Below are 25,828 nucleotides of genomic sequence, written 5' to 3' on the forward strand. Positions count from 1 at the left end.
GTGTTGTTGTCATGTTGTGTTGCTACCACGTTGTTGTCATGTTGTGTTGCTACCATGTTGTGTTGCTGCCATGTTGTTGTCATGCTGCGTTGCTACCATGTTGTCATGCTGTGTTGCTACTACGTTGTTGTCATGCTGTGTTGCTACCGTGTTGTTGTCATGCTGTGTTGCTACCGTGTTGTTGTCATGTTGTGTTGCTGCCGTGTTGTTGTCATGCTGTGTTACTGCCATGTTGTTGTCATGCTGTGTTGCTACCACGTTGTTGTCATGTTGTGCTGCTACCATGTTGTTGCTGTGTTGCTACCACGTTGTTGTCATGTTGTGTTGCTACCACGTTGTTGTCATGCTGTGTTGCTACCGTGTTGTTGTCATGTTGTGTTGCTACCACGTTGTTGTCATGTTGTGTTGCTACCATGTTGTGTTGCTACCACGTTGTTGTCATGCTGTGTTGCTACCATGTTGTCATGCTGTGTTGCTACCACGTTGTTGTCATGCTGTGTTGCTACCGTGTTGTTGTCATGTTGTGTTGCTGCCGTGTTGTTGTCATGCTGTGTTACTGCCATGTTGTTGTCATGCTGTGTTGCTACCACGTTGTTGTCATGTTGTGCTGCTACCATGTTGTTGCTGTGTTGCTACCATGCTGTGTTGTCTGCCTTGCCATGTTGTTGTCTCTCTTGTCGAGATGTCTATTTTGTCCTATATTTACATGTTATTTTTTTTAATTTTTTTTATCCCAGCCCCCGTCTGGTTAAATAAAAAATAAAAATCCTAGATGGCACCCTATTGTCTAGATAGGGATCTGGTAAAGTAGTGAAATATATAGGGTGCCATTTGGGACAAATCCATATTAGCATGACTCTTAGATTCACTCTGACAGAGAGAGATGTTAACACCTCTCTCTCTCTCTCTCTCTCTCTCTCTCTCTCTGAGTGACTCTAACATCTCTCTGTCAGAGTCTAACATACCTCTCTCTCTCTCTCTCTCTCTCTCTCTCTCTCTCTCTCTCTCTCTCTGAGTGACTCTAACATCTCTCTGTCAGAGTCTAACATACCTCTCTCTCTCTCTGAGTGAGTCTTAATTAACAAGCCTCTCTCTCTCCCTGTCAGAGTGAAGCCTAAAGCAGAGGGTCACATGACCATGGTGGCTCCTCCAGTCCCAGTCATGGCTGCAGTGGAGTCTCTACCCTCCCAGGGAGGAGTGGAGCAGCAGGTGGTCTCCTCCCCAGCCCAGGCTATCCCCTCCAACCTGCTGGCCCTCCGTGGTCCTCCACCCCCCTCCCCAGCCCAGGCTATCCCCTACAACCTGCTGGCCCCCGTGGTCCTCCACCCCCCTCCCCAGCCCAGGTTATCCCTCCAACCTGCTGGCCCCCATGGTCCTCCACCCCCTCCCCAGCCCAGGCTATCCCCTCCAACCTGCTGGCCCCCCGTGGTCCCCTCCACCCTTCTCCCCAGCCCAGGCTATCCCCTCCAACCTGCTGGCCCCCGTGGTCCTCCACCCCCTCCCCAGCCCAGGCTATCCCCTCCAACCTGCTGGCCCCCGTGGTCCTCCACCTCCCTCCCCAGCCCAGGCTATCCCCTCCAACCTGCTGGCTCCCCGTGGTCCCTCCACCCTCCCCTCCCAGCCCAGTCTAGATTACCACCTCTCTGTCTTGTCGGGCCGCCATGGTCAGGATACATTCCCTGGCCCCGCCTCCATGGCCAATACTGTCGCTCCCCACCCAGCCCGCAGCCAGTACGGCAGCATGCAGCGGAGGTTCCGCCCACACAGGGGTCAAAATCAAGCAGGAGGCGGAGTCTATGGAGATGTATCACCCAGGTAACTGTGGGAACGTTTCCAACTCAATTTGTCTTTCCGTAATACCTCACGTCCTTTCTCCTTGCCTTGCACTATAGTTACTAAGACAGGCTGCACTATAGTTACTATAGTTACTCAGGCAGGCTGTACCATAGCCACTAAGGCAATGTACCATAGTTACTACAAGTACTGCACTCAGGTTACTGTATGAAGGCTGTACTATAGTTACTAAGGGCAGGCTGTACCATAGTTAATTGTGCGAAGGCAGGCCGTACCTATAGTTACCAAGGCAGTAATGTACCATAGCTAATTAGTGAAGGCAGGCTGTACTATAGTTACTAAGGCAGTATTGCAATTATATTAATAAGGCAGGTACTATAGTTACTAAGGCAGGTCATTGCAAATCTTTTACAGCCATGGGCAGGCCGTATATAGTTACTGAGGTAGGCTGTACCATATAGTTACGAAGGAAGGCTGCACTATAGTTACTAAGGCAGGCTGTACTATAGTTAATTCAGTGAAGGCAGGCTGTACCATAGTTAATTGAGGTAGGCTGTACCATAGTTGATTCAGTGAATAGCAGGCTGTACCATAGTTAATTAAGGCAGGCTGTACTATAGTTACTAAGGCAGGTTATACGTCTGTGTTTTTTTACCTGTGATTATCAAGATGAAATAACAACACTACACTTGATATGGCCATATCATTATAGGCAATAATATAACTGATATCTTAAGTGTTCTTATGGACAAGTTAAACAGCCCTACCAATGTGTAAATCATTCTGCAGCATTGACAAAAATATCTAGGCCTAATAATAATAATGTTTTGAACATTTATTTAATGAGATTGTTTTTGGCTTTTGTAACAATTTTAAATAAGAAAGACATTATGCACCAAATTATACTACATATTAAATCCCCCCTCTCTAAGAAAACAAAATACACAATGCTATCATATATAATATAATATTTATTTATTTATTTTGCTCCTTTGCACCCCATTATTTTTATTTCTACTTTGCACATTCTTCCACTGCAAATCTACCATTCCAGTGTTTTACTTGCTATATTGTATTTACTTCGCCACCATGGCCTTTTTTTGCCTTTACCTCCCTTATCTCACCTCATTTGCTCACATCGTATATATACTTATTTTTCTAATGGAATTATTGACTGTATGTTTGTTTTACTCCATGTGTAACTCTGTGTCGTTGTATCTGTCGAACTGCTTTGCTTTATCTTGGCCAGGTCGCAGTTGTAAATGAGAACTTGTTCTCAACTTGCCTACCTGGTTAAATAAAGGTGTTCTCAACTGGCCTACCTGGTTAAATAAAGGTGTTCTCAACTAGCCTACCTGGTTAAATAAAGGTGTTCTCAACTAGCCTATCTGGTTAAATAAAGGTGTTCTCAACTAGCCTACCTGGTTAAATACAGGTGTTCTCAACTGGCCTACCTGGTTAAATAAAGGTGAAATAAAATAAAAAGTAAATAAAAATATAAATGACTGGACGATGTGTCGTTCTAGACATCGCCAAAGCTTAATGTGAGGATTCCAGGAAAGATTCATTGTGAAAGCTCCCTAGTCCCATCTATCTTTCTTAAACAAGGAAATAAAACTGGTTGGACATGCCTGTACTGTGATTTACGTCTGTCCCCCCTCTCCTCTCCTCAGTGCCCCAGCCCTCGGCGAACTCAGGCCTCATCACCCAGCCCCGCCAGGCCGGGTCCCCCCACGGGACCCCCTCCTCAGGGGACCTGGTTCCTGGTGCCTCCCCCAGGAAGAAGCCCCGCAAACAGCAGCACGTCATTTCCACAGAAGAGACCGAAATGTTGGAGACCAACAGTACAGATGAGGACAGGGTTATGGGCCACAGGCCCCTGGGCAGCAGGGCTAAGAGGAGAGAGTCCCCTCCCAGAGAGTATGTGGGTGGGTGAATACCACTAAACCATGCACAGTTGTACTCACCACGGTGGGGTCAATTCCATTTCAGTTCAGTCAAATCAGGAAGATGAGGACAGGGCTATGGGCCACAGGCCCTGGGCAGCAGGGCTAAGAGGAGAGAGTCCCCTCCCCAGAGAGTATGTGGGTGTGGATACCACTGGGAACCATGCACAGTTGCATCACCACTGTGGGGTCAATTCCATTTCAGTTTCAGTCAAATCAGGAAGTCAAGTGAAATTCCAAGTTAGAACAATAATTCTGATACTAGTGCTTTGCTGTGATCTGTCTCAGATGGGAGAAGGGGTGCGCATGCCCCTGTCAGGCCGCGCCCACCTGTCACTCTGCTGCGTCACTATAGGAACCCCTGGAAGGCAGCCTATCACCACTCTCCAGGAGGTACAGCGACATCCGGATCAAAGGTCAGTATTGGTCAATCAGAACGCAAAAAAAAAAAACTTGTGCTCTTTAAAAAAAATCTATTTAAAAAAAAAAAAAAGTAATTTCTCAGAACGTCCTTTTTCTACATTTTATGAAGAGGTTCTGACTAGCAGACATAGTGTATTTTATTAAATATGTTCTGGAATGTATATAAGGTGTTATAAGCATGTGAGCCTTTATAATGTGTTTATTATGAGGCTTCTAATATTATGTCGCTCTTGGTATGTTACTATTAAGTTATTTTCATGATTGATTTAGATCTCTGTTGTCTATGTCAGAGGATAAGTTGTTTTATAAGCATGTATAAGCTTTCAGGTCCTGCTTTAAATGACGTTCAGCTTATAAAGGCTTTATAATGCCTTCATAAGCACTACATAAATGTGTTACGAAGCATCCGTAACCGTACGTCGTGCTTTATAAAGGGTTCATAAATGTGGCATAACTGCGTGATGCGATCACCAATGTCAAATGTGACGTAACCCACTATGTCAACTGTGATATAATCGTGTGCTTTATAAAGGGTGAGGCGTTAATGCTGAAGGACGGCACACTCTTTAAGAGTCTAACATGCCTCTCTCTCTCTCTCTCTCTCTCTCTTCTCTCTCTCTTCTCTCTCTCTCTCTCTCTCTCTCTTTCTCTCTCTCTCTCTCTCTTTCCTTCTCTCCTCTCTATCTCTCCTCTTCTCTCTCTCTCTCTGAGTGACTCTAACATCTAACATGTCATGCTTTATAAAGGGTGACGTGTTGTGCTGAAGGACGGCACACTCTTTAACGTAAAGTGATGTTAGTCACATTTACAGCTCCTCTCGTTCCCAGACACTTCCACCCAAGTGTGCGGAAGGTCTGATGGACCCAACGCATGAAACCTGGCCTTTATTAGTTACTAGTTAGTTAGTATTAGTTAGTATTAGTTACTAGTTAGTTAGTATTAGTTACTAGTTAGTTAGTATTAGTTAGTATTGGTTACTAGTTATTTAGTATGAGTTACTAGTTAGTTAGTATTAGTTAGTATTAGTTTGTATTAGTTACTAGTTAGTTAGTATTAGTTAGTATCCGTTAGTATTAGTTACTAATTAGTTAGTATTCGTTACTAGTTAGTTAGTATTAGTTACTAGTTAGTTACTAGTTAGGTAATATTTGTTAGTATTAGTTGGTATTAGTTAGCATTAGTTAGTATTAGTTAGTATTAGTTACTAGTTAGTTAGTATTAGTTACTAGTTAGTTCGTATTAGTTACTAGTTAGTTACTATTTAGTTAGTATTAGTTAGTATTAGTTGGTATTAGTTAGTATTAGTTAGCATTAGTTAGTATTAGTTACTAGTTAGTTAGTATTAGTTACTAGTTAGTTAGTATTAGTTAGTGTTAGTTTTGTGGAAATGCGCAAGAGTTTAGCAAAGATTCTGACTTTTTGACTGTGTTAACTAGTGCCTGACAAATCCTTTACTCAGTAAAGGTCACTCCTATACAATTATATGGTTACTCCCACTAAGGCCACTTCTGATTGGTTGATATTCCAGGCTTATACACTGAGTATTACAAAACCACGACATAGGCTGACCAGGTGAAATCTATGATCGCCTATTGATGTAACTTATTAAATCTACTTCAATCAGTGTAGATGAAGGGGAGGAGATGGGTTAAAGAAGGATTTTAAGCCTCGAGATGGAAGTGTCTTTGAACGGGGTATGTTAGTGGGAGCCAGGTGCAGAAACACCTTGATGAAAGCCCCCAACCTAAAACACTTCCCTTGATGAAAGCCCCCAACCTAAAGAGACACTGTGATGAAAGCCCCCAACCTAAAGAGACACCTTGATGAAAGCCCCCAACCTACAGAGACACCGTGATGAAAGCCCCCAACCTAAAGAAACACCGTGATGAAAGCCCCCAACCTAAAGAGACACCGTGATGAAAGCCCCCAACCTAAAGAAACACCGTGATGAAAGCCCCCAACCTAAGAAACACCGTGATGAAAGCCCCCAACCTACAGAAACACCGTGATGAAAGCCCCCAACCTAAAGAGACACCTTGATGAAAGCCCCCAACCTAAAGAGACACCGTGATGAAAGCCCCCAACCTAAAGAGACACCGTGATGAAAGCCCCCAACCTAAAGAGACACCGTGATGAAAGCCCCCAACCTAAAGAAACACCGTGATGAAAGCCCCAACCTAAAGAAACACCGTGATGAAAGCCCCCAACCCTAAAGAAAACACCGTGATGAAAGCCCCCAACCTAAAGAAACACACCGTGATGAAAGCCCCAACCTAAAGAAACACCGTGATGAAAGCCCCCAACCCTAAAACACTTCCCTTGATGAAAGCCCCAACCTAAAGAGACACCTTGATGAAAGCCCCCAACCTAAAGAGACACCGTGATGAAAGCCCCAACCTAAAGAGACACCGTGATGAAAGCCCCCAACCTAAAGAGACACCGTGATGAAAGCCCCCAACCTAAAGAGACCGTGATGAAAGCCCCCAACCTAAAGAGACACCGTGATGAAAGCCCCCAACCTAAAGAGACACCGTGATGAAAGCCCCAACCTAAAGAGACACCTTGATGAAAGCCCCCAACCTAAGAGACACATGATGAAAGCCCCCAACCTAAAGAGACACCGTGATGAAAGCCCCCAACCTAAAGAGACACCGTGATGAAAGCCCCCAACCTACAGAAACACCTTGATGAAAGCCCCCAACCTAAAGAGACACCTTGATGAAAGCCCCCAAACTAAAGAAATTGAAATGGCTTTTTCCATGTTCCTCATTACACAAACACACCATACCTGGTCCCAGTCAGGTCTTTAACTATCTATACCACACGGCGCTGGACCCAGTTAGTTCTTTAACTATCTATACCACACGGCGCTGGACCCAGTCAGTTCTTTAACTATCTATACCACACGGCGCTGGACCCAGTCAGTTCTTTAACTATCTATACCACACGGCGCTAGACCCAGTTAGTTCTTTAACTATCTATACCACACGGCGCTGGACCCAGTCAGGTCTTTAACTATCTATACCACACGGCGCTGGACCCAGTCAGGTCTTTAACACGTCCACTCCCCCTGCTGAAAGATCAGCCATGTTGGCAACATTGTAACAGGTTGTAATCAAGCCCTGGTGTCCAGCATGGTACCAGAAGAGGAATACCTGGTGCAGTAGTCTCAGGGTACTGTAGGACCGCTCCAAATCATCTGGGTTCTGTACACTCCTCTCAGAGCAGCCTACAGGGTGTGCTGCAGTAGAAGTCGCTCTGGATAAGAGCGTCTGCTAAATGACTTAAATGTAAATGTAAATGTAAGTATTGTAAAGGAATACTCAGTAGGCTCAGTAGAATGTATATATTTTGTAATTTCGTATGAGGCTCTTGAGTAATAGTACTGCTGGCCCGTTCCATTGGCGGCACAATGCCAGTCACTCTCAATGGAGTAAAAACAGGCCTCAACAACGGCTTTGTTGTTGTTGTTGTTGTTGTTGTGCACGACTGCGCTTTAGAGGTATCCTGCAGCACAGCATTATGGGGAAGTTGAGGTCAGGATTAACATGGGACTATTCACCCAGGAGGGAAAGAAGTTTAACCATCCTTGAAATGTTTTAGATTTTAATATAATTATATTCAATTTAGTGGACTGTTTTATCCAAAGAGACTTAGTCATGTGTGAATCCATTTTTACGTATATATGGGTGTTCCTGGGAATTGAACCCTCTGTCCTGGCGTTTCAACGCCCCTATCAAGATGCATGATGGGTTATAAATGCTTTGTGAAGCCTCCATTTAATATGATCTATAAGGTCTTTATTTAAGTCGTGCTTATGTCACCCTTTTATAAAGCACAAGGTTATGTCACATTTCTAAACCATGACGTTCGGTTATAGGTCATGTAGTTGCGTCGTGTTTACGAAGCCTTCGTTTAAAAACGGGGTCAGCTTGGTCATGTCTTCTGTTATGTGTCCTACAGAGGAGAAGGAGTCGTTACAGGAAGTGGCCAATCAGAGAGGAGTAGCACGGCGAGCTCAGGGATGGAAGATGCACTTGTGTGTTGCTCAGCTCATGCAGCTGGTGAGTGTCGTTGGCGATACGTCTCTCAGTTCTCATTTGCAGCCACCAGAGGACATTTTTAAGTGACCTTTTAATTAGTGAAAAAATAGGGAAATGTGTATTTCGTATTTTGGAGCTTGTATTATGCAGTACTTATGTCAATGTTCCTTTAATGTCTGGTTGAAACCCTTAAGCCCTGACCCCTGACCTCTAACCCGGTTCTGACCCCTAGTCGAAACTGGAGCATGATGTATATAGCATACTGACGTCCCCCCAGGTCGATCTGTAACCTCTGACCCCTAGTCGAACCTGGAGCATGATGTATATAGCATACTGACGTCCCTCCAGGCCGATCTGTAACCTCTGACCCCTAGTCGAACCTGGAGCATGATGTATATAGCATACTGACGTCCCTCCAGGCCGATCTGTAACCTCTGACCCCTAGTCGAACCTGGAGCATGATGTATATAGCATACTGACGTCCCTCCAGGTCGATCTGTAACCTCTGACCCCTAGTCGAACCTGGAGCATGATGTATATAGCATACTGACGTCCCTCCAGGTCGATCTGTAACCTCTGACCCCTAGTCGAAACTGGAGCATGATGTATATAGCATACTGACGTCCCTCCAGGCCGATCTGTAACCTCTGACCCCTAGTCGAACCTGGAGCATGATGTATATAGCATACTGACGTCCCTCCAGGCCGATCTGTAACCTCTGACCCCTAGTCGAACCTGGAGCATGATGTATATAGCATACTGACGTCCCTCCAGGTCGATCTGTAACCTCTGACCCCTAGTCGAACCTGGAGCATGATGTATATAGCATACTGACGTCCCTCCAGGTCGATCTGTAACCTCTGACCCCTAGTCGAAACTGGAGCATGATGTATATAGCATACTGACGTCCCTCCAGGCCGATCTGTAACCTCTGACCCCTAGTCGAACATGGAGCATGATGTATATAGCATACTGACGTCCCTCCAGGCCGATCTGTAACCTCTGACCCCTAGTTGAACCTGGAGCATGATGTATATAGCATACTGACGTCCCTCCAGGTCGATCTGTAACCTCTGACCCCTAGTCGAACCTGGAGCATGATGTATATAGCATACTGACGTCCCTCCAGGCCGATCTGTAACCTCTGACCCCTAGTCGAACCTGGAGCATGATGTATATAGCATACCGACGTCCCTCCAGGTCGATCTGTAACCTCTGACCCCTAGTCGAAACTGGAGCATGATGTATATAGCATACTGACGTCCCTCCAGGCCGATCTGTAACCTCTGACCCCTAGTCGAACCTGGAGCATGATGTATATAGCATACTGACGTCCCTCCAGGCCGATCTGTAACCTCTGACCCCTAGTCGAACCTGGAGCATGATGTATATAGCATACTGACGTCCCTCCAGGTCGATCTGTAACCTCTGACCCCTAGTCGAACCTGGAGCATGATGTATATAGCATACTGACGTCCCTCCAGGCCGATCTGTAACCTCTGACCCCTAGTCGAACCTGGAGCATGATGTATATAGCATACTGACGTCCCTCCAGGTCGATCTGTAACCTCTGACCCTAGTCGAACCTGGAGCATGATGTATATAGCATACCGACGTCCCTCCAGGCCGATCTGTAACCTCTGACCCCTAGTCGAACCTGGAGCATGATGTATATAGCATACTGACGTCCCTCCAGGTCGATCTGTAACCTCTGACCCCTAGTCGAACCTGGAGCATGATGTATATAGCATACTGACGTCCTCCAGGCCGATCTGTAACCTCTGACCCCTAGTCGAACCTGGAGCATGATGTATATAGCATACTGACGTCCCTCCAGGTCGATCTGTAACCTCTGACCCCTAGTCGAACCTGGAGCATGATGTATATAGCATACTGACGTCCCTCCAGGTCGATCTGTAACCTCTGACCCCTAGTCGAACCTGGAGCATGATGTATATAGCATACTGACGTCCCTCCAGGCCGATCTGTAACCTCTGACCCCTAGTCGAACCTGGAGCATGATGTATATAGCATACTGACGTCCCTCCAGGCCGATCTGTAACCTCTGACCCCTAGTCGAACCTGGAGCATGATGTATATAGAATACTGACGTCCCTCCAGGCCGATCTGTAACCTCTGACCCCTAGTCGAACCTGGAGCATGATGTATATAGCATACTGACGTCCCTCCAGGCCGATCTGTAACCTCTGACCCCTAGTCGAACCTGGAGCATGATGTATATAGAATACTGACGTCCCTCCAGGCCGATCTGTAACCTCTGACCCCTAGTCGAACCTGGAGCATGATGTATATAGAATACTGACGTCCCTCCAGGTCGATCTGTAACCTCTGACCCCTAGTCGAACCTGGAGCATGATGTATATAGCATACTGGACGTCCCTCCAGGCCGATCTGTAACCTCTGACCCCTAGTCGAACCTGGAGCATGATGTATATAGCATACTGGCATCCCTCCAGGTCGATCTGTAACCTCTGACCCCTAGTCGAAACTGGAGCATGATGTATATAGCATACTGGCGTCCCTCCAGGCCGATCTGTAACCTCTGACCCCTAGTCGAACCTGGAGCATGATGTATATAGCATACTGGACGTCCCTCCAGGCCGATCTGTAACCTCTGACCCCTAGTCGAACCTGGAGCATGATGTATATAGCATACCGACGTCCCTCCAGGCCGATCTGTAACCTCTGACCCCTAGTCGAACCTGGAGCATGATGTATATAGCATACCGACGTCCCTCCAGGCCGATCTGTAACCTCTGACCCCTAGTCGAACCTGGAGCATGATGTATATAGCATACTGACGTCCCTCCAGGCCGATCTGTAACCTCTGACCCTAGTCGAACCTGGAGCATGATGTATATAGCATACTGACGTCCCTCCAGGCCGATCTGTAACCTCTGACCCCTAGTCGAACCTGGAGCATGATGTATATAGCATACTGACGTCCCTCCAGGCCGATCTGTAACCTCTGACCCCTAGTCGAACCTGGAGCATGATGTATATAGCATACTGACGTCCTCCAGGCCGATCTGTAACCTCTGACCCCTAGTCGAACCTGGAGCATGATGTATACCAGCATACTGACGTCCCTCCAGGCCGATCTGTAACCCTGACCCCTAGTCGAACCTGAGCATGATGTATATAGCATACCGACGTCCCTCCAGGCCGATCTGTAACCTCTGACCCCTAGTCGAACCTGGAGCATGATGTATATAGCATACTGACGTCCCTCCAGGTCGATCTGTAACCTCTGACCCTAGTCGAACCTGGAGCATGATGTATATAGCATACTGACGTCCCTCCAGGCCGATCTGTCCCTCTGGACCCTAGTCGAACCTGGAGCATGATGTATATAGCATACTGACGTCCCTCCAGGCCGATCTGTAACCTCTGGACCCTAGTCGCACCTGGAGCATGATGTATATAGCATACTGACGTCCCCCAGGCCGATCTGTAACCTCTGACCCCTAGTCGAACCTGGAGCATGATGTATATAGCATACTGACGTCCCCCAGGCCGATCTGTAACCTCTGACCCTAGTCGAACCTGGAGCATGATGTATATAGCATACTGACGTCCCTCCAGGCCGATCTGTAACCTCTGACCCCTAGTCGAACCTGAGCATGATGTATATAGCATACTGACGTCCCTCCAGGTCGATCTGTAACCTCTGACCCCTAGTCGAACCTGGAGCATGATGTATATAGCATACTGACGTCCCTCCAGGTCGATCTGTAACCTCTGACCCCTAGTCGAAACTGGAGCATGATGTATATAGCATACTGACGTCCCTCCAGGCCGATCTGTAACCTCTGACCCCTAGTCGAACCTGGAGCATGATGTATATAGCATACTGACGTCCCTCCAGGCCGATCTGTAACCTCTGACCCTAGTCGAACCTGGAGCATGATGTATATAGCATACTGACGTCCCTCCAGGTCGATCTGTAACCTCTGACCCCTAGTCGAACCTGGAGCATGATGTATATAGCATACTGACGTCCTCCAGGTCGATCTGTAACCTCTGACCCCTAGTCGAAACTGGAGCATGATGTATATAGCATACTGACGTCCCTCCAGGCCGATCTGTAACCTCTGACCCCTAGTCGAACATGGAGCATGATGTATATAGCATACTGACGTCCCTCCAGGCCGATCTGTAACCTCTGACCCCTAGTTGAACCTGGAGCATGATGTATATAGCATACTGACGTCCCTCCAGGTCGATCTGTAACCTCTGACCCCTAGTCGAACCTGAGCATGATGTATATAGCATATTGACGTCCCTCCAGGCCGATCTGTAACCTCTGACCCCTAGTCGAACCTGGAGCATGATGTATATAGCATACCGACGTCCCTCCAGGTCGATCTGTAACCTCTGACCCCTAGTCGAAACTGGAGCATGATGTATATAGCATACTGACGTCCCTCCAGGCCGATCTGTAACCTCTGACCCCTAGTCGAACCTGGAGCATGATGTATATAGCATACTGACGTCCCTCCAGGCCGATCTGTAACCTCTGACCCCTAGTCGAACCTGGAGCATGATGTATATAGCATACTGACGTCCCTCCAGGTCGATCTGTAACCTCTGACCCCTAGTCGAACCTGAGCATGATGTATATAGCATACTGACGTCCCTCCAGGCCGATCTGTAACCTCTGACCCCTAGTCGAACCTGGAGCATGATGTATATAGCATACTGACGTCCCTCCAGGCCGATCTGTAACCTCTGACCCCTAGTCGAACCTGGAGCATGATGTATATAGCATACCGACGTCCCTCCAGGCCGATCTGTAACCTCTGACCCCTAGTCGAACCTGGAGCATGATGTATATAGCATACAGACGTCCCTCCAGGTCGATCTGTAACCCTGACCCCTAGTCGAACCTGGAGCATGATGTATATAGCATACTGACGTCCCTCCAGGCCGATCTGTAACCTCTGACCCCTAGTCGAACCTGAGCATGATGTATATAGCATACTGACGTCCCTCCAGGTCGATCTGTAACCTCTGACCCCTAGTCGAACCTGGAGCATGATGTATATAGCATACTGACGTCCCTCCAGGTCGATCTGTAACCTCTGACCCCTAGTCGAACCTGGAGCATGATGTATATAGCATACTGACGTCCCTCCAGGCCGATCTGTAACCTCTGACCCCTAGTCGAACCTGGAGCATGATGTATATAGCATACTGACGTCCCTCCAGGCCGATCTGTAACCTCTGACCCCTAGTCGAACCTGGAGCATGATGTATATAGAATACTGACGTCCCTCCAGGCCGATCTGTAACCTCTGACCCCTAGTCGAACCTGGAGCATGATGTATATAGTATACTGACGTCCCTCCAGGCCGATCTGTAACCTCTGACCCCTAGTCGAACCTGGAGCATGATGTATATAGAATACTGACGTCCCTCCAGGCCGATCTGTAACCTCTGACCCCTAGTCGAACCTGGAGCATGATGTATATAGAATACTGACGTCCCTCCAGGTCGATCTGTAACCTCTGACCCCTAGTCGAACCTGGAGCATGATGTATATAGCATACTGACGTCCCTCCAGGCCGATCTGTAACCTCTGACCCCTAGTCGAACCTGGAGCATGATGTATATAGCATACTGGCATCCCTCCAGGTCGATCTGTAACCTCTGACCCCTAGTCGAAACTGGAGCATGATGTATATAGCATACTGACGTCCCTCCAGGCCGATCTGTAACCTCTGACCCCTAGTCGAACCTGGAGCATGATGTATATAGCATACTGACGTCCCTCCAGGCCGATCTGTAACCTCTGACCCCTAGTCGAACCTGGAGCATGATGTATATAGCATACCGACGTCCCTCCAGGCCGATCTGTAACCTCTGACCCCTAGTCGAACCTGGAGCATGATGTATATAGCATACCGACGTCCCTCCAGGCCGATCTGTAACCTCTGACCCCTAGTCGAACCTGGAGCATGATGTATATAGCATACTGACGTCCCTCCAGGCCGATCTGTAACCTCTGACCCCTAGTCGAACCTGGAGCATGATGTATATAGCATACTGACGTCCCTCCAGGCCGATCTGTAACCTCTGACCCCTAGTCGAACCTGGAGCATGATGTATATAGCATACTGACGTCCCTCCAGGCCGATCTGTAACCTCTGACCCCTAGTCGAACCTGGAGCATGATGTATATAGCATACTGACGTCCCTCCAGGCCGATCTGTAACCTCTGACCCCTAGTCGAACCTGGAGCATGATGTATATAGCATACTGACGTCCCTCCAGGCCGATCTGTAACCTCTGACCCCTAGTCGAACCTGGAGCATGATGTATATAGCATACCGACGTCCCTCCAGGCCGATCTGTAACCTCTGACCCCTAGTCGAACCTGGAGCATGATGTATATAGCATACTGACGTCCCTCCAGGTCGATCTGTAACCTCTGACCCCTAGTCGAACCTGGAGCATGATGTATATAGCATACTGACGTCCCTCCAGGCCGATCTGTAACCTCTGACCCCTAGTCGAACCTGAGCATGATGTATATAGCATACTGACGTCCCTCCAGGCCGATCTGTAACCTCTGACCCCTAGTCGCACCTGGAGCATGATGTATATAGCATACTGACGTCCCCCCAGGCCGATCTGTAACCTCTGACCCCTAGTCGAACCTGGAGCATGATGTATATAGCATACTGACGTCCCCCAGGCCGATCTGTAACCTCTGACCCCTAGTCGAACCTGAGCATGATGTATATAGCATACTGACGTCCCTCCAGGCCGATCTGTAACCTCTGACCCTAGTCGAACCTGGAGCATGATGTATATAGCATACTGACGTCCCTCCAGGTCGATCTGTAACCTCTGACCCCTAGTCGAACCTGGAGCATGATGTATGCAACAATTTCAAAGATTTGAGTGACAGTTTATACGATAAAATATATATTTTTTAAATAAATTAATCTGGTCCTCATCTATGGATTTCACGTGACTGGGAATACAGATAGGCATCTCTGCCTCAGGATCTTGTCACAGTGTATCATGGGGCAGCAGGTAGCCTAGTGGTTAGAGCGATGGGCCAATAACTGAAAGGTTGCATGCTCAAATCCCGAGCTGACAAGGTAAAAATCTGTCGTTCTGCCCCTGAACAAGTCAGTTAACCCACTGTTCCCAGGCCGTCATTGAAAATACGAATTTGTTCTTAACTGACTTGCCTGGATAAATATATGTTAAATAAAAAATAATTCTGTGCATTTAAATTGCCGTTGATGCAATTGTATTTGTTTGTCTGTAGCTTATGCCTGTCCATACCATAACCCCACCTCCACCATGGGGCCCTCTGTCCATACCATAACCCCACCTCCACCATGGGGCCCTCTGTCCATACCATAACCCCACCTCCACCATGGGGCCCTCTGTCCATACCATAACCCCACCTCCACCATGGGGCCCTCTGTTCACAACGCTGACATCAGCAAACTGCTCGCCCACACAACGCCGTACACGTGGTCTGCGGTTGTGAGGCCGGTTGGACCTTCTGCCAAATTCTCTAAAACGACGTAGGCAGTTTATGGTAGCGAAATGAACATTAAATTCTCTGGCAACATCTTTTTGGACATTCCTGCAGTCAGCATGCCAATTGCACGCTCCCTCAAAACTTGAGACTTCTGTAGCATTGTGTTATGTGACAAAACTGCACATTTTAAAGTGGCCTTTTATTGTTCCCAGCACAAGGTGCACCTGTGTAATGATCATGCTGTTTAATCAGCTTCTTGATATGGAACACCTGTCAGGTGGATGGATTGTCTCGCCAAAGGAGAAATGTTCACTAACAGGGATGCAAACAAATGTGTGCACCACATTTTAGAGAGATGAGCTTTTAGTGCGAACGGAACATTTCTGGAAAAAAAAATTTGACTCATGAAACATGGGACCAACACTTTACATGTTGCGTTTATATTTTTGTTCAGTGTGTGTGTGTGTGTGTGTATATATATATATATATATATATATATATATATATATATATATATATATATATATTACAGACCTCTACATGCTTTGTAAGTAGGAAAACCTGCAAAATCGGCAGTGTATCAAATACTTGTTCTACCCACTATATATATATATATATAGTGGGTAGAACAAGTATTTGATACACTGCCGATTTTGCAGGTTTTCCTACTTACAAAGCATGTAGAGGTCTGTAATTGTTATCATAGGTACACTTCAACTGTGAGAGACGGAATCTAAAACAAAAATCCAGAAAATCACATTGTATGATTTTTAAGTAATTCATTTACATGTATATATAGGAGACTGACATCCCTCCAGGCTGATCTCTGACCTCTAACCTCTGACCCCTAGTCAAACCTGGAGCATGATGTGTATAGCAGACTGACTTCCCTTCAGGAGGGGCTAATCCCTAAGAAGAGGGCCGGGGTCGACGACGAGCTGCACCGCATTAACGAACTCATACAGGTTTGTGGGGACAGTAAACAGTACATGTACAACATTTTAATTTATTTTTTTATTTAAACTTTATTTAGTCAAGAACAAATTCTTATTTACAATGATGGCCTATCAAAAGGCAAAGGGCGTCTTGCGGGGACGAGAGCTTGAATTAAAAAATAAAAATGAAGGTCAAAACACATCGTGACAAGAGAGACAACACTACATAAAGAGAGACCTAAGACAACAACATAGCAAGGCAGCAACACATGGCAACACAGCATGGTAGCAACACAGCATGGTACGAACATTATTGGGCACAGACAACAGCACAAAGGGCAAGAAGGTAGAGAGAACAATACATCACACAAAGCAGCCACAGCGCTCAGTAAGAGTGTCCATGATTGAGTCTTTGAATGAAGAGCTGGAGATAAAACTGTCCAGTTTGAATGATTGTTGCAGATTGTTCCAGTGACTAGCTGCAGTGAACTGAAAAGAGGAGAGACCCAGGGATGTGTGTGCTTTGGGGACCTTTAACAGAATGTGTTTGGCAGAACGGGTGTTGTATGTGGAGGATGAGGGCTGCAGTAGATATCTCAGATAGGGGGGAGTGAGGCCTAAGAGGGTTTTATAAATGAGCATCAACCAGTGGGTCTCGTGACGGGTATACAGAGATGACCAGTTTACAGAGGAGTATAGAGTGCAGTGATGCATCTTATAAGGAGCATTGGTGGCCAATCTGATGGCCGAATGAGAGCACACTTCCCTGCCGATCTATAAATTATTCTCCGTAATCTAGCATGGGTAGGATGGTCATCTGAATCAGGTTTAGTTTGGCATCTGGGGTGAAGGAGGAGCGATTACGATAAAGGAAACCATGTCTAGATTTAACCTTAGCCTGCAGCTTTGATATGTGCTGAGAGAAGGACAGTGTACTGTCTAGCCATACTCCCAAGTACTTGTATGAGGTGACTACCACAAGATCTAAACCCTCAGAGGTGGTAATCACACCTGTGGGAAGAGGGGCATTCTTCTTACCAAACCACATGATCTTTGTTTTGGAGGTGTTCAGAACAAGGTTAAGGGCAGAGAAAGCTTGTTGTACAAAGTTTAAATCCGGGGAAGGGCCAGCCGAGTATAAGACTGTATCATCTGCATATAAATGGATGAGAGAGCTTCCTACTGCCTGAGCTATGTTGTTGATGTAAATTGAGGAGAGTGTGGGACTTAGGATCGAGTCTTGGGGTACTCCCTTGGTGACAGGCAATGGCTGAAACAGCAGATGTTCTGACTTTATACACTGCACTCTTTGAGAGGTAGTTAGCAAACCAGGCCAAAGACCCCTCAGAGATACCAATACTCCTTAGCCGGCCCACAAGAATGGAATGGTCTACCGTATCAAAAGCTTTGGCCAAGTCAATAAAAATAGCAGCATCAAGGGCAATGGTGACATCATTGAGGACCTTTTTAAGGTTGCAGGGACACTGCGATAACCTGAGAGGAAACCAGATTGCATACCAGAGAGAATACTATAGACATCAAGAAAACCAGTCAGTTGATTATTTACAAGTTTTTCCATCACTTTTGATAAACAAAGCAAAATAGAAATTGGCCTATAACAGTTAGGATCAGCTTGATTTTCTTTTAACCTCTCTCGGGTAGGCGGGACGCTTCGTCCCACATGGCCAGTAGCCAGGGAAAATGCAGAGCGCCAAATTCAAATACATTTCTATAAAAATCTACCTTTCATTAAATTACACATGCAAGATAGCAAATTAAAGCTACACTCGTTGTGAATCCAGCCAACATGTCAGATGTCAAAAAGGCTTTTCGGGCGAAAGCGTAAGATGCTATAATCTGATGATAGCACAGCAGTAAACAATGAGAGAGTAGCATATTTCAACTCTGCAGGTGCGACACAAAAACGCAGAAATAAAATATAAATCATGCCTTACCTTGACGAGCTTCTTCTGTTGGCATTCCAATATGTCCCATAAACATCACAAATGGTCCTTTTGTTCGGTTAATTCTGTCGATATTTATCCAAAATGTCAATTTATTTGGCGCGTTTGATCCAGAAAAACACAGCTTCCAATTTACGCAACGTCGCTACAAAATATCTCAAAAGTTCTGGGATAGCATCTGTCATGCAGGTGAAAGAGGACCCAAAAGCGACTTGGCGAAAACAGAGTCTTTAATCCAGTAAAGTAAATACAATCAAAAAACACAACTTTCACTCGAAATGACGAGGACAAACTGGAGACTCGATCTTGAACAGCAGGTGAACAGCAGGTTGCCTCGGGAAGGCACTTGAACCAGACAGACTCAGACACCTGCTCACCACGCAGCATCTGAGGAAAACACGACACGACAGGGCGATACACAAACACAGCACGGTGAATTCTAGACAAGGAACCGACAGGGCAGAAACGAATAACAAGGAGAGAAATAGGGACTCTAATCAGGAAAAGGATCGGGAACAGGTGTGGGAAGACTAAATGATTGATTAGGGGAATAGGAACAGCTGGGAGCAGGAACGGAACGATAGAGAGAAGAGAGAGCGGGAGAGTGAGAGAGGGAGGGGGGAGAGAGGGATAGAAAGAGGGAAAGAACCTAATAAGACCAGCAGAGGGAAACGAATAGAAGGAAGCACAGGGACAAGACAAGATAATAAATGACAAAACATGACAGTACCCCCCACTCACCGAGCGCCTCCTGGCGCACTCGAGGAGGAATCCTGGCGGCAACGGAGGAAATCATCAATGAGTGAACGGTCCAGCACGTCCCGAGACGGAACCCAACTCCTCTCCTCAGGACCGTAACCCTCCCAATCCACTAAGTATTGGACCCCGTCCCCGAGAACGCATGTCCATGATCTTATGTACCTTGTAAATAGGTGCGCTCTCGACAAGGACGGGAGGGGGGAGGGAAGACGAACGGGAGTGCGAAGAAAGGGCTTGACACAGGAGACATGGAAGACAGGATGGACGCGACGAAGATGTCGCGGAAGAAGCAGTCGCACAGCGACAGGATTGACGACCTGGGAGACACGGAACGGACCAATGAACCGCGGAGTCAACTTACGAGAAGCTGTCGTAAGAGGAAGGTTGCGAGTGGAAAGCCACACTCTCTGGCCGCAACAATACCTTGGACTCTTAATCCTGCGTTTATTGGCGGCTCTCACAGTCTGTGCCCTGTAACGGCAAAGTGCAGACCTCACCCTCCTCCAGGTGCGCTCACAACGTTGGACAAACGCTTGAGCGGAGGGAACGCTGGACTCGGCAAGCTGGGATGAGAACAGAGGAGGCTGGTAACCCAGACTACTCTGAAACGGAGATAACCCGGTAGCAGACGAAGGAAGCGAATTGTGAGCGTATTCTGCCCAAGGGAGCTGTTCTGCCCAAGACGCAGGGTTTCTGAAAGAAAGGCTGCGTAGTATGCGACCAATCGTCTGATTGGCCCTCTCTGCTTGACCGTTAGACTGGGGATGAAACCCGGAAGAGAGACTGACGGACGCACCAATCAAACGACAGAACTCCCTCCAAAACTGTGACGTGAATTGCGGGCCTCTGTCTGAAACGGCGTCTAACGGGAGGCCATGAATTCTGAATACATTCTCGATAATGATTTGTGCCGCTCTCCTTAGCGGAAGGAAGTTTAGCGAGGGAATGAAATGTGCCGCCTTAGAGAACCTATCGACAACCGTAAGAATCACAGTCTTCCCCGCAGACAAAGGCAGACCGGTAATGAAGTCTAGGCGATGTGAGACCATGGTCGAGAAGGAATGGGAGCGGTCTGAGACGACCGGCAGGAGGAGAGTTACCCGACTTAGTCTGCGCGCAGTCCGAACAAGCAGCCACGAAACGGCGTGTCACGCTCCTGAGTCGGCCACCAAAAGCGCTGGCGAATAGACGCAAGAGTGCCTCGAACACCGGGATGACCAGCTAACTTGGCAGAGTGAGCCCACTGAAGAACAGCCAGACGAGTGGAAACAGGAGACGAAAAGGAGGTTACTAGGACAAGCGCGGCGACGCAGTGTGCGTGAGTGCTTGCTTAACCTGTCTTTCAATTCCCAGACTGTTAACCCGACAACACGCCCATAAGGAAGAATCCCTCGGGATCAGTAGAAGCCACAGAAGAACTAAACAGACGGGATAAGGCATCAGGCTTGGTGTTCTTGCTACCCGGACGGTAAGAAATCACAAACTCGAAAGCGAAAAACAACGCCCAACGAGCTTGACGGGCATTAAGTCGTTTGGCAGAACGGATGTACTCAAGGTTCTTATGGTCTGTCCAAACGACAAAAGGAACGGTCGCCCCCTCCAACCACTGTCGCCATTCGCCTAGGGCTAAGCGGATGGCGAGCAGTTCACGTTACCCACATCATAGTTGCGCTCAGATGGCGACAGGCGATGAGAAAATAAGCGCAAGGATGAACCTTATCGTCGACTGGAAGCGCTGGGATAGAATGGCTCCCACGCCTACCTCTGAAGCGTCAACCTCGACAATGAATTGTCTAGTGACGTCAGGAGTAACGAGGATAGGAGCGGACGTAAAAACGTTCTTTTAGAAGATCAAAAGCTCCCTGGGCGGAACCGGACCACTTAAAACACGTCTTGACAGAAGTAAGAGCTGTGAGAGGGGCAGCAACTTGACCGAAATTACGAATGAAACGCCGATAGAAATTAGCGAAACCTAAAAAAGCGCTGCAACTCGACACGTGACCTTGAACGGGCCAATCACTGACAGCTTGGACCTTAGCGGAATCCATCTGAATGCCTTCAGCGGAAATAACGGAACCGAGAAAAGTAACGGAGGAGACATGAAAAGAGCACTTCTCAGCCTTTACGTAGAGACAATTCTCTAAAAGGCGCTGTAGAACACGTGGAACGTGCTGAACATGAATCTCGAGTGACGGAGAAAAATCAGGATATCAGTCAAGATAGACAAAACAAAGATGTTCAGCATGTCTCTCAGAACATCATTAACTAATGCCTGAAAAACAGCTGGCGCATTGGCGACCGAACGGCAGAACCCGGTACTCAAAATGCCCTAACGGAGTGTTAAACGCCGTTTTCCACTCGTCCCCCTTCTGATGCGCACGAGATGGTAAGCGTTACGAAGGTCCAACTTAGTAAAGCACCTGGCTCCCTGCAGAATCTCGAAGGCTGATGACATAAGGGGAAGCGGATAACGATGTAACCGTTATGTCATTCAGCCCTCGATATCCACGCAGGGCGCAGAGGCACCGTCCTTGCTTCTTAACAAAAAAAGAACCCCGCCCGGCCGGAGAGGAAGAAGGCACTATGGTACCGGCGTCAAGAGACACAGACAAATAATCCTCGAGAGCCTTACGTTCGGGAGCCGACAGAGAGTATAGTCTACCCCGAGGAGGAGTGGTCCCCGGAAGGAGATCAATACTACAATCATACGACCGGTGAGGAGGAGCGGGGCTCGGGACCGACTGAAGACCGTGCGCAGATCATGATATTCCTCCGGCACTCCTGTCAAATCGCCAGGTTCCTCCTGAGAAGTAGGGACAGAAGAAACGGGAGGGATGGCAGACATTAAACACTTCACATGACAAGAAACGTTCCAGGATAGGATAGAATTACTAGACCAATTAATAGAAGGATTATGACATACTAGCCAGGGATGACCCAAAACAACAGGTGTAAACGGTGAACGGAAAATCAAAAAGAAATAGTCTCACTGTGGTTACCAGATACTGTGAGGGTTAAAGGTAGTGTCTCAAATCTGATACTGGGAAGATGACTACCATCTAAGGCGAACATGGGCGTAGGCTTCTCTAACTCTCTGAAAGGAATGTCATGTTTCCGAACCCATGCTTCGTCCATGAAACAACCTCAGCCCCAGAGTCTATCAAGGCACTACATGGGCACCCGAACCGGTCCAGCGTGAGATGGACCGACAAAGTAGTACAGGATTTTGATGGAGAGACTTGAGTAGTTGCGCTCACCTGTAGCCCTCCGCTACAGATGAGCTCTGGCTTTTACTGGACATGAATTAAATGTCCAGCAACTCAACAATAGAGGCACAGGCGGTTGGTGATCCTCCGTTCCCTCTCCTTAGTCGAGATGCGAATCCCTCCCAGCTGCATGGGCTCAGTCTCTGAGCCAGAGGAGGGAGATGGTTGCGATGCGGAGCAGGAAACACCGTTGATGCGAGCTCTCTTCCACGAGCCCGGTGACGAAGATCTACCCGGCCGCTCTATGCGGATGGCGAGCAATCAAAGAGTCCACATCTGAAGGAACCTCCCGGGAGAGAATCTCATCCTTAACCACTGCGTGGAGTCCCTCCAGAAAACGAGCGAGCAGCGCCGGCTCGTTCCACTCACTAGAGGCAGCAAGAGTGCGAAAACTCAATAGAATAATCCGTTATGGACCGTTCACCTTGGCATAAGGAAGCCAGGGCCCTAGAAGCCTCCCCTACCAAAAAAAAACTGAACGTCAAAAACCCGAATCATCTCCTCTCTTTAAAGTTCTGGAACTTGTTAGAGCAATCAGCCCTTGCCTCCAGATAGCTGTGCCCCATTCTCGAGCCCGACCAGTAAGGGAGTGAAATGAGCGTAAGCAACCCGAGCTCTCTCTCTAGAGTATGTGTTGGGTTGGAGAGAGAACACAATCTCACACTGCGTGAGAAAGGGAGCGGCACTCAGTGGGCTGCCCGGAGTAGCAAGGTGGGTTATTAACCCTAGGTTCTGGAGGCTCGGCAGGCCAGGAAGTAACAGGTGGCACGAGACGAGACTCTGGAACTGTCCAGAGAGGTCGGAAACCTGAGCGGCCAGGTTCTCCACGGCATGGCGAGCAGCAGACAATTCCTGCTCGTGTCTGCCGAGCATGACTCCTGGATCTCGACGGCAGTGTAACGAGCCTGAAGTCGCTGGGTCCATTCCTTGGTCGGTTCCTTCTGTCATGCAGGTGAAAGAGGACCCAAAAGCGACTTGGCGAAACAGAGTCTTTAATCCAGTAAAGTAAATACAATCAAAAAACACAACTTTCACTCGAAATGACGAGGACAAACTGGAGACTCGATCTTGAACAGCAGGTGAACAGCAGGTTGCCTCGGGAAGGCACTTGAACCAGACAGACTCAGACACCTGCTCACCACGCAGCATCTGAGGAAAAACACGACACGACAGGGCGATACACAAACACAGCACGGTGAATTCTAGACAAGGAACCGACAGGGCAGAAACGAATAACAAGGAGAGAAATAGGGACTTAATCAGGAAAAGGATCGGGAACAGTGTGGGAAGACTAAATGATTGATTAGGGGAATAGGAACAGCTGGGAGCAGGAACGGAACGATAGAGAGAAGAGAGAGCGGGAGAGTGAGAGAGGGAGGGGGAGAGAGGGATAGAAAGAGGGAAAGAACCTAATAAGACCAGCAGAGGGAAACGAATAGGAAGGAAGCACAGGGACAAGACAAGATAATAAATGACAAAACATGACAGCATCTGGGATAGTCACATTAGAAAAGGGTGGGAGATGAGGAAATGGCAAGGAGGCGTGGCTGAGTCAAATAGGAATACTGACTTAATGAAGTGGGTGATTTAAAGAGCTCAGCGATGTGCTCCTTGTCAGTAACAACCACATCATCAACATTAAGGGACATGGGCTCCTTGTCAGTAACAACCACATCATCATCATTAAGGGACATGGGCTCCTTGTCAGTAACAACCACATCATCATCATCATTAAGGGACATGGGCTCCTTGTCAGTAACAACCACATCATCATCATTAAGGGACATGGGCTCCTTGTCAGTAACAACCATCATCATCATTAAGGGACATGGGCTCCTTGTCAGTAACAACCACATCATCATCATTAAGGGACATGGGCTCCTTGTCAGTAACAACCACACCATCATTAAGGGACATGTGGTCCTTGTCAGTAACAACCACATCATCATCATTAAGGGACATGTGGTCCTTGTCAGTAACAACCACATCATCAACATTAAGGGACATGTGCTGCTTGTCAGTAACAACCACATCATCAACTTTAAGGGACATGGGCAGCTGTGAGGAGGAGGGGTTTATTCTCCAGGTCTTTAACTGTTTTCCAGAACTTCTTGAGATGAGACCCACAGAGAGAGAATGTAACTAACGTTGGCCTTCCGGATAGCCTGAGTGAACTTATTTCTCATTTGCCTAAACGAGAACCAGTCAGCCTGAGTGTGCGTGTCCTGAGCCTTTCGCCAAATGCAATTCTTGAGGTGGAAAAATGATGATTTTCTTTATGGGGGTGTGTTTGTTACCAATCAAAATAAAAGGTCCAAGCGTCTTCGACAAGGATCAAGCTTATTCTATACCAATTTACAGAGGCCAGGTCATGAAGGACTTAGCCTCTGATACCTATCAGGATTATTTGTGAGGATAACAACAAGGGGGTTTAGCCTTTTCTGGGTGTTTGGAGTCATACCTTGTGGGATTGGTAATAATCTGAGAAAGATTTAGGGAGTCCCATTGCTTTAGGACTTGGTCAGGTGGTTTAAGTATGTCCCAGTTTAGGTCACCTAGCAGGACAAATTCAGACTTAGTGTAAGGGGCCAGGAGAGAGCTTAGGGCAGGTAGGGTACAGGCTGGTGCTGATGGAGGATAATAGCACCCAACAACAGTCAACAAAGAGCTATTTGAAAGTTTAATGCTTAAAACCAACAAATCAAATTATTTGGGGACCGACTTGGTGGAGACAACCGAGCACTGAAGGTAAAGATTTGCTACTCCACCACCTTTGGAAGACCTGTTTTGCCGAAAAAGGTTCTAACCAGAAAGGTTAACATCAGTATTCAAATCACTCTTTCTTAACCACATCATCATTATAGGTTAACTCATACAGGTAGGTGGATTGATTGATTAAGCGATTGATTGATCGGTTGAGCATGATGACATTTATTTATCCTTTTGCTCACATGTTACACAAAAGTCACAAGTTTATTTGGTCTCAGTCACAGTTGGGGGTGGGGAGTCCAGACGATTTCACTGCATCGATTTGTTTTTATACTCAATAGTGTGATACTTGTGATACTGACTACAGTGTTCTCATGTAGGTCTAACTAAATGTTGGTTCTGTGTGCAGGGTAACATACAGCGTTGTAAGCTAGTGATGGACCAGGTTACAGAGGCCGGGA

General features: G+C 47.3%; 1 protein-coding gene and 1 long non-coding RNA gene across 2 annotated transcripts; both read left to right on the plus strand.

The window, feature by feature from the left end:
- The first annotated feature begins 1,661 nt into the window (after positions 1–1,661).
- LOC124027845 (histone deacetylase complex subunit SAP130-A-like) lies at positions 1,662–3,795 on the plus strand. Its single transcript, XM_046340100.1, has 2 exons — positions 1,662–1,815; positions 3,468–3,795. Exons 1-2 carry the CDS (start codon positions 1,662–1,664, stop codon positions 3,728–3,730), a joined length of 417 nt encoding a protein of 138 aa, XP_046196056.1. The 3' UTR covers positions 3,731–3,795.
- Positions 3,796–4,120: 325 nt separating this feature from the next.
- Positions 4,121–25,828, plus strand: LOC124027847. Its single transcript, XR_006837517.1, has 4 exons — positions 4,121–4,156; positions 8,127–8,227; positions 16,586–16,699; positions 25,777–25,828. It is a non-coding gene; the product is annotated as an uncharacterized LOC124027847 (long non-coding RNA).

The sequence above is a fragment of the Oncorhynchus gorbuscha genome, unplaced genomic scaffold (assembly GCF_021184085.1).
Source record: "Oncorhynchus gorbuscha isolate QuinsamMale2020 ecotype Even-year unplaced genomic scaffold, OgorEven_v1.0 Un_scaffold_3528, whole genome shotgun sequence".
Lineage (NCBI taxonomy): Eukaryota > Metazoa > Chordata > Actinopteri > Salmoniformes > Salmonidae > Oncorhynchus > Oncorhynchus gorbuscha.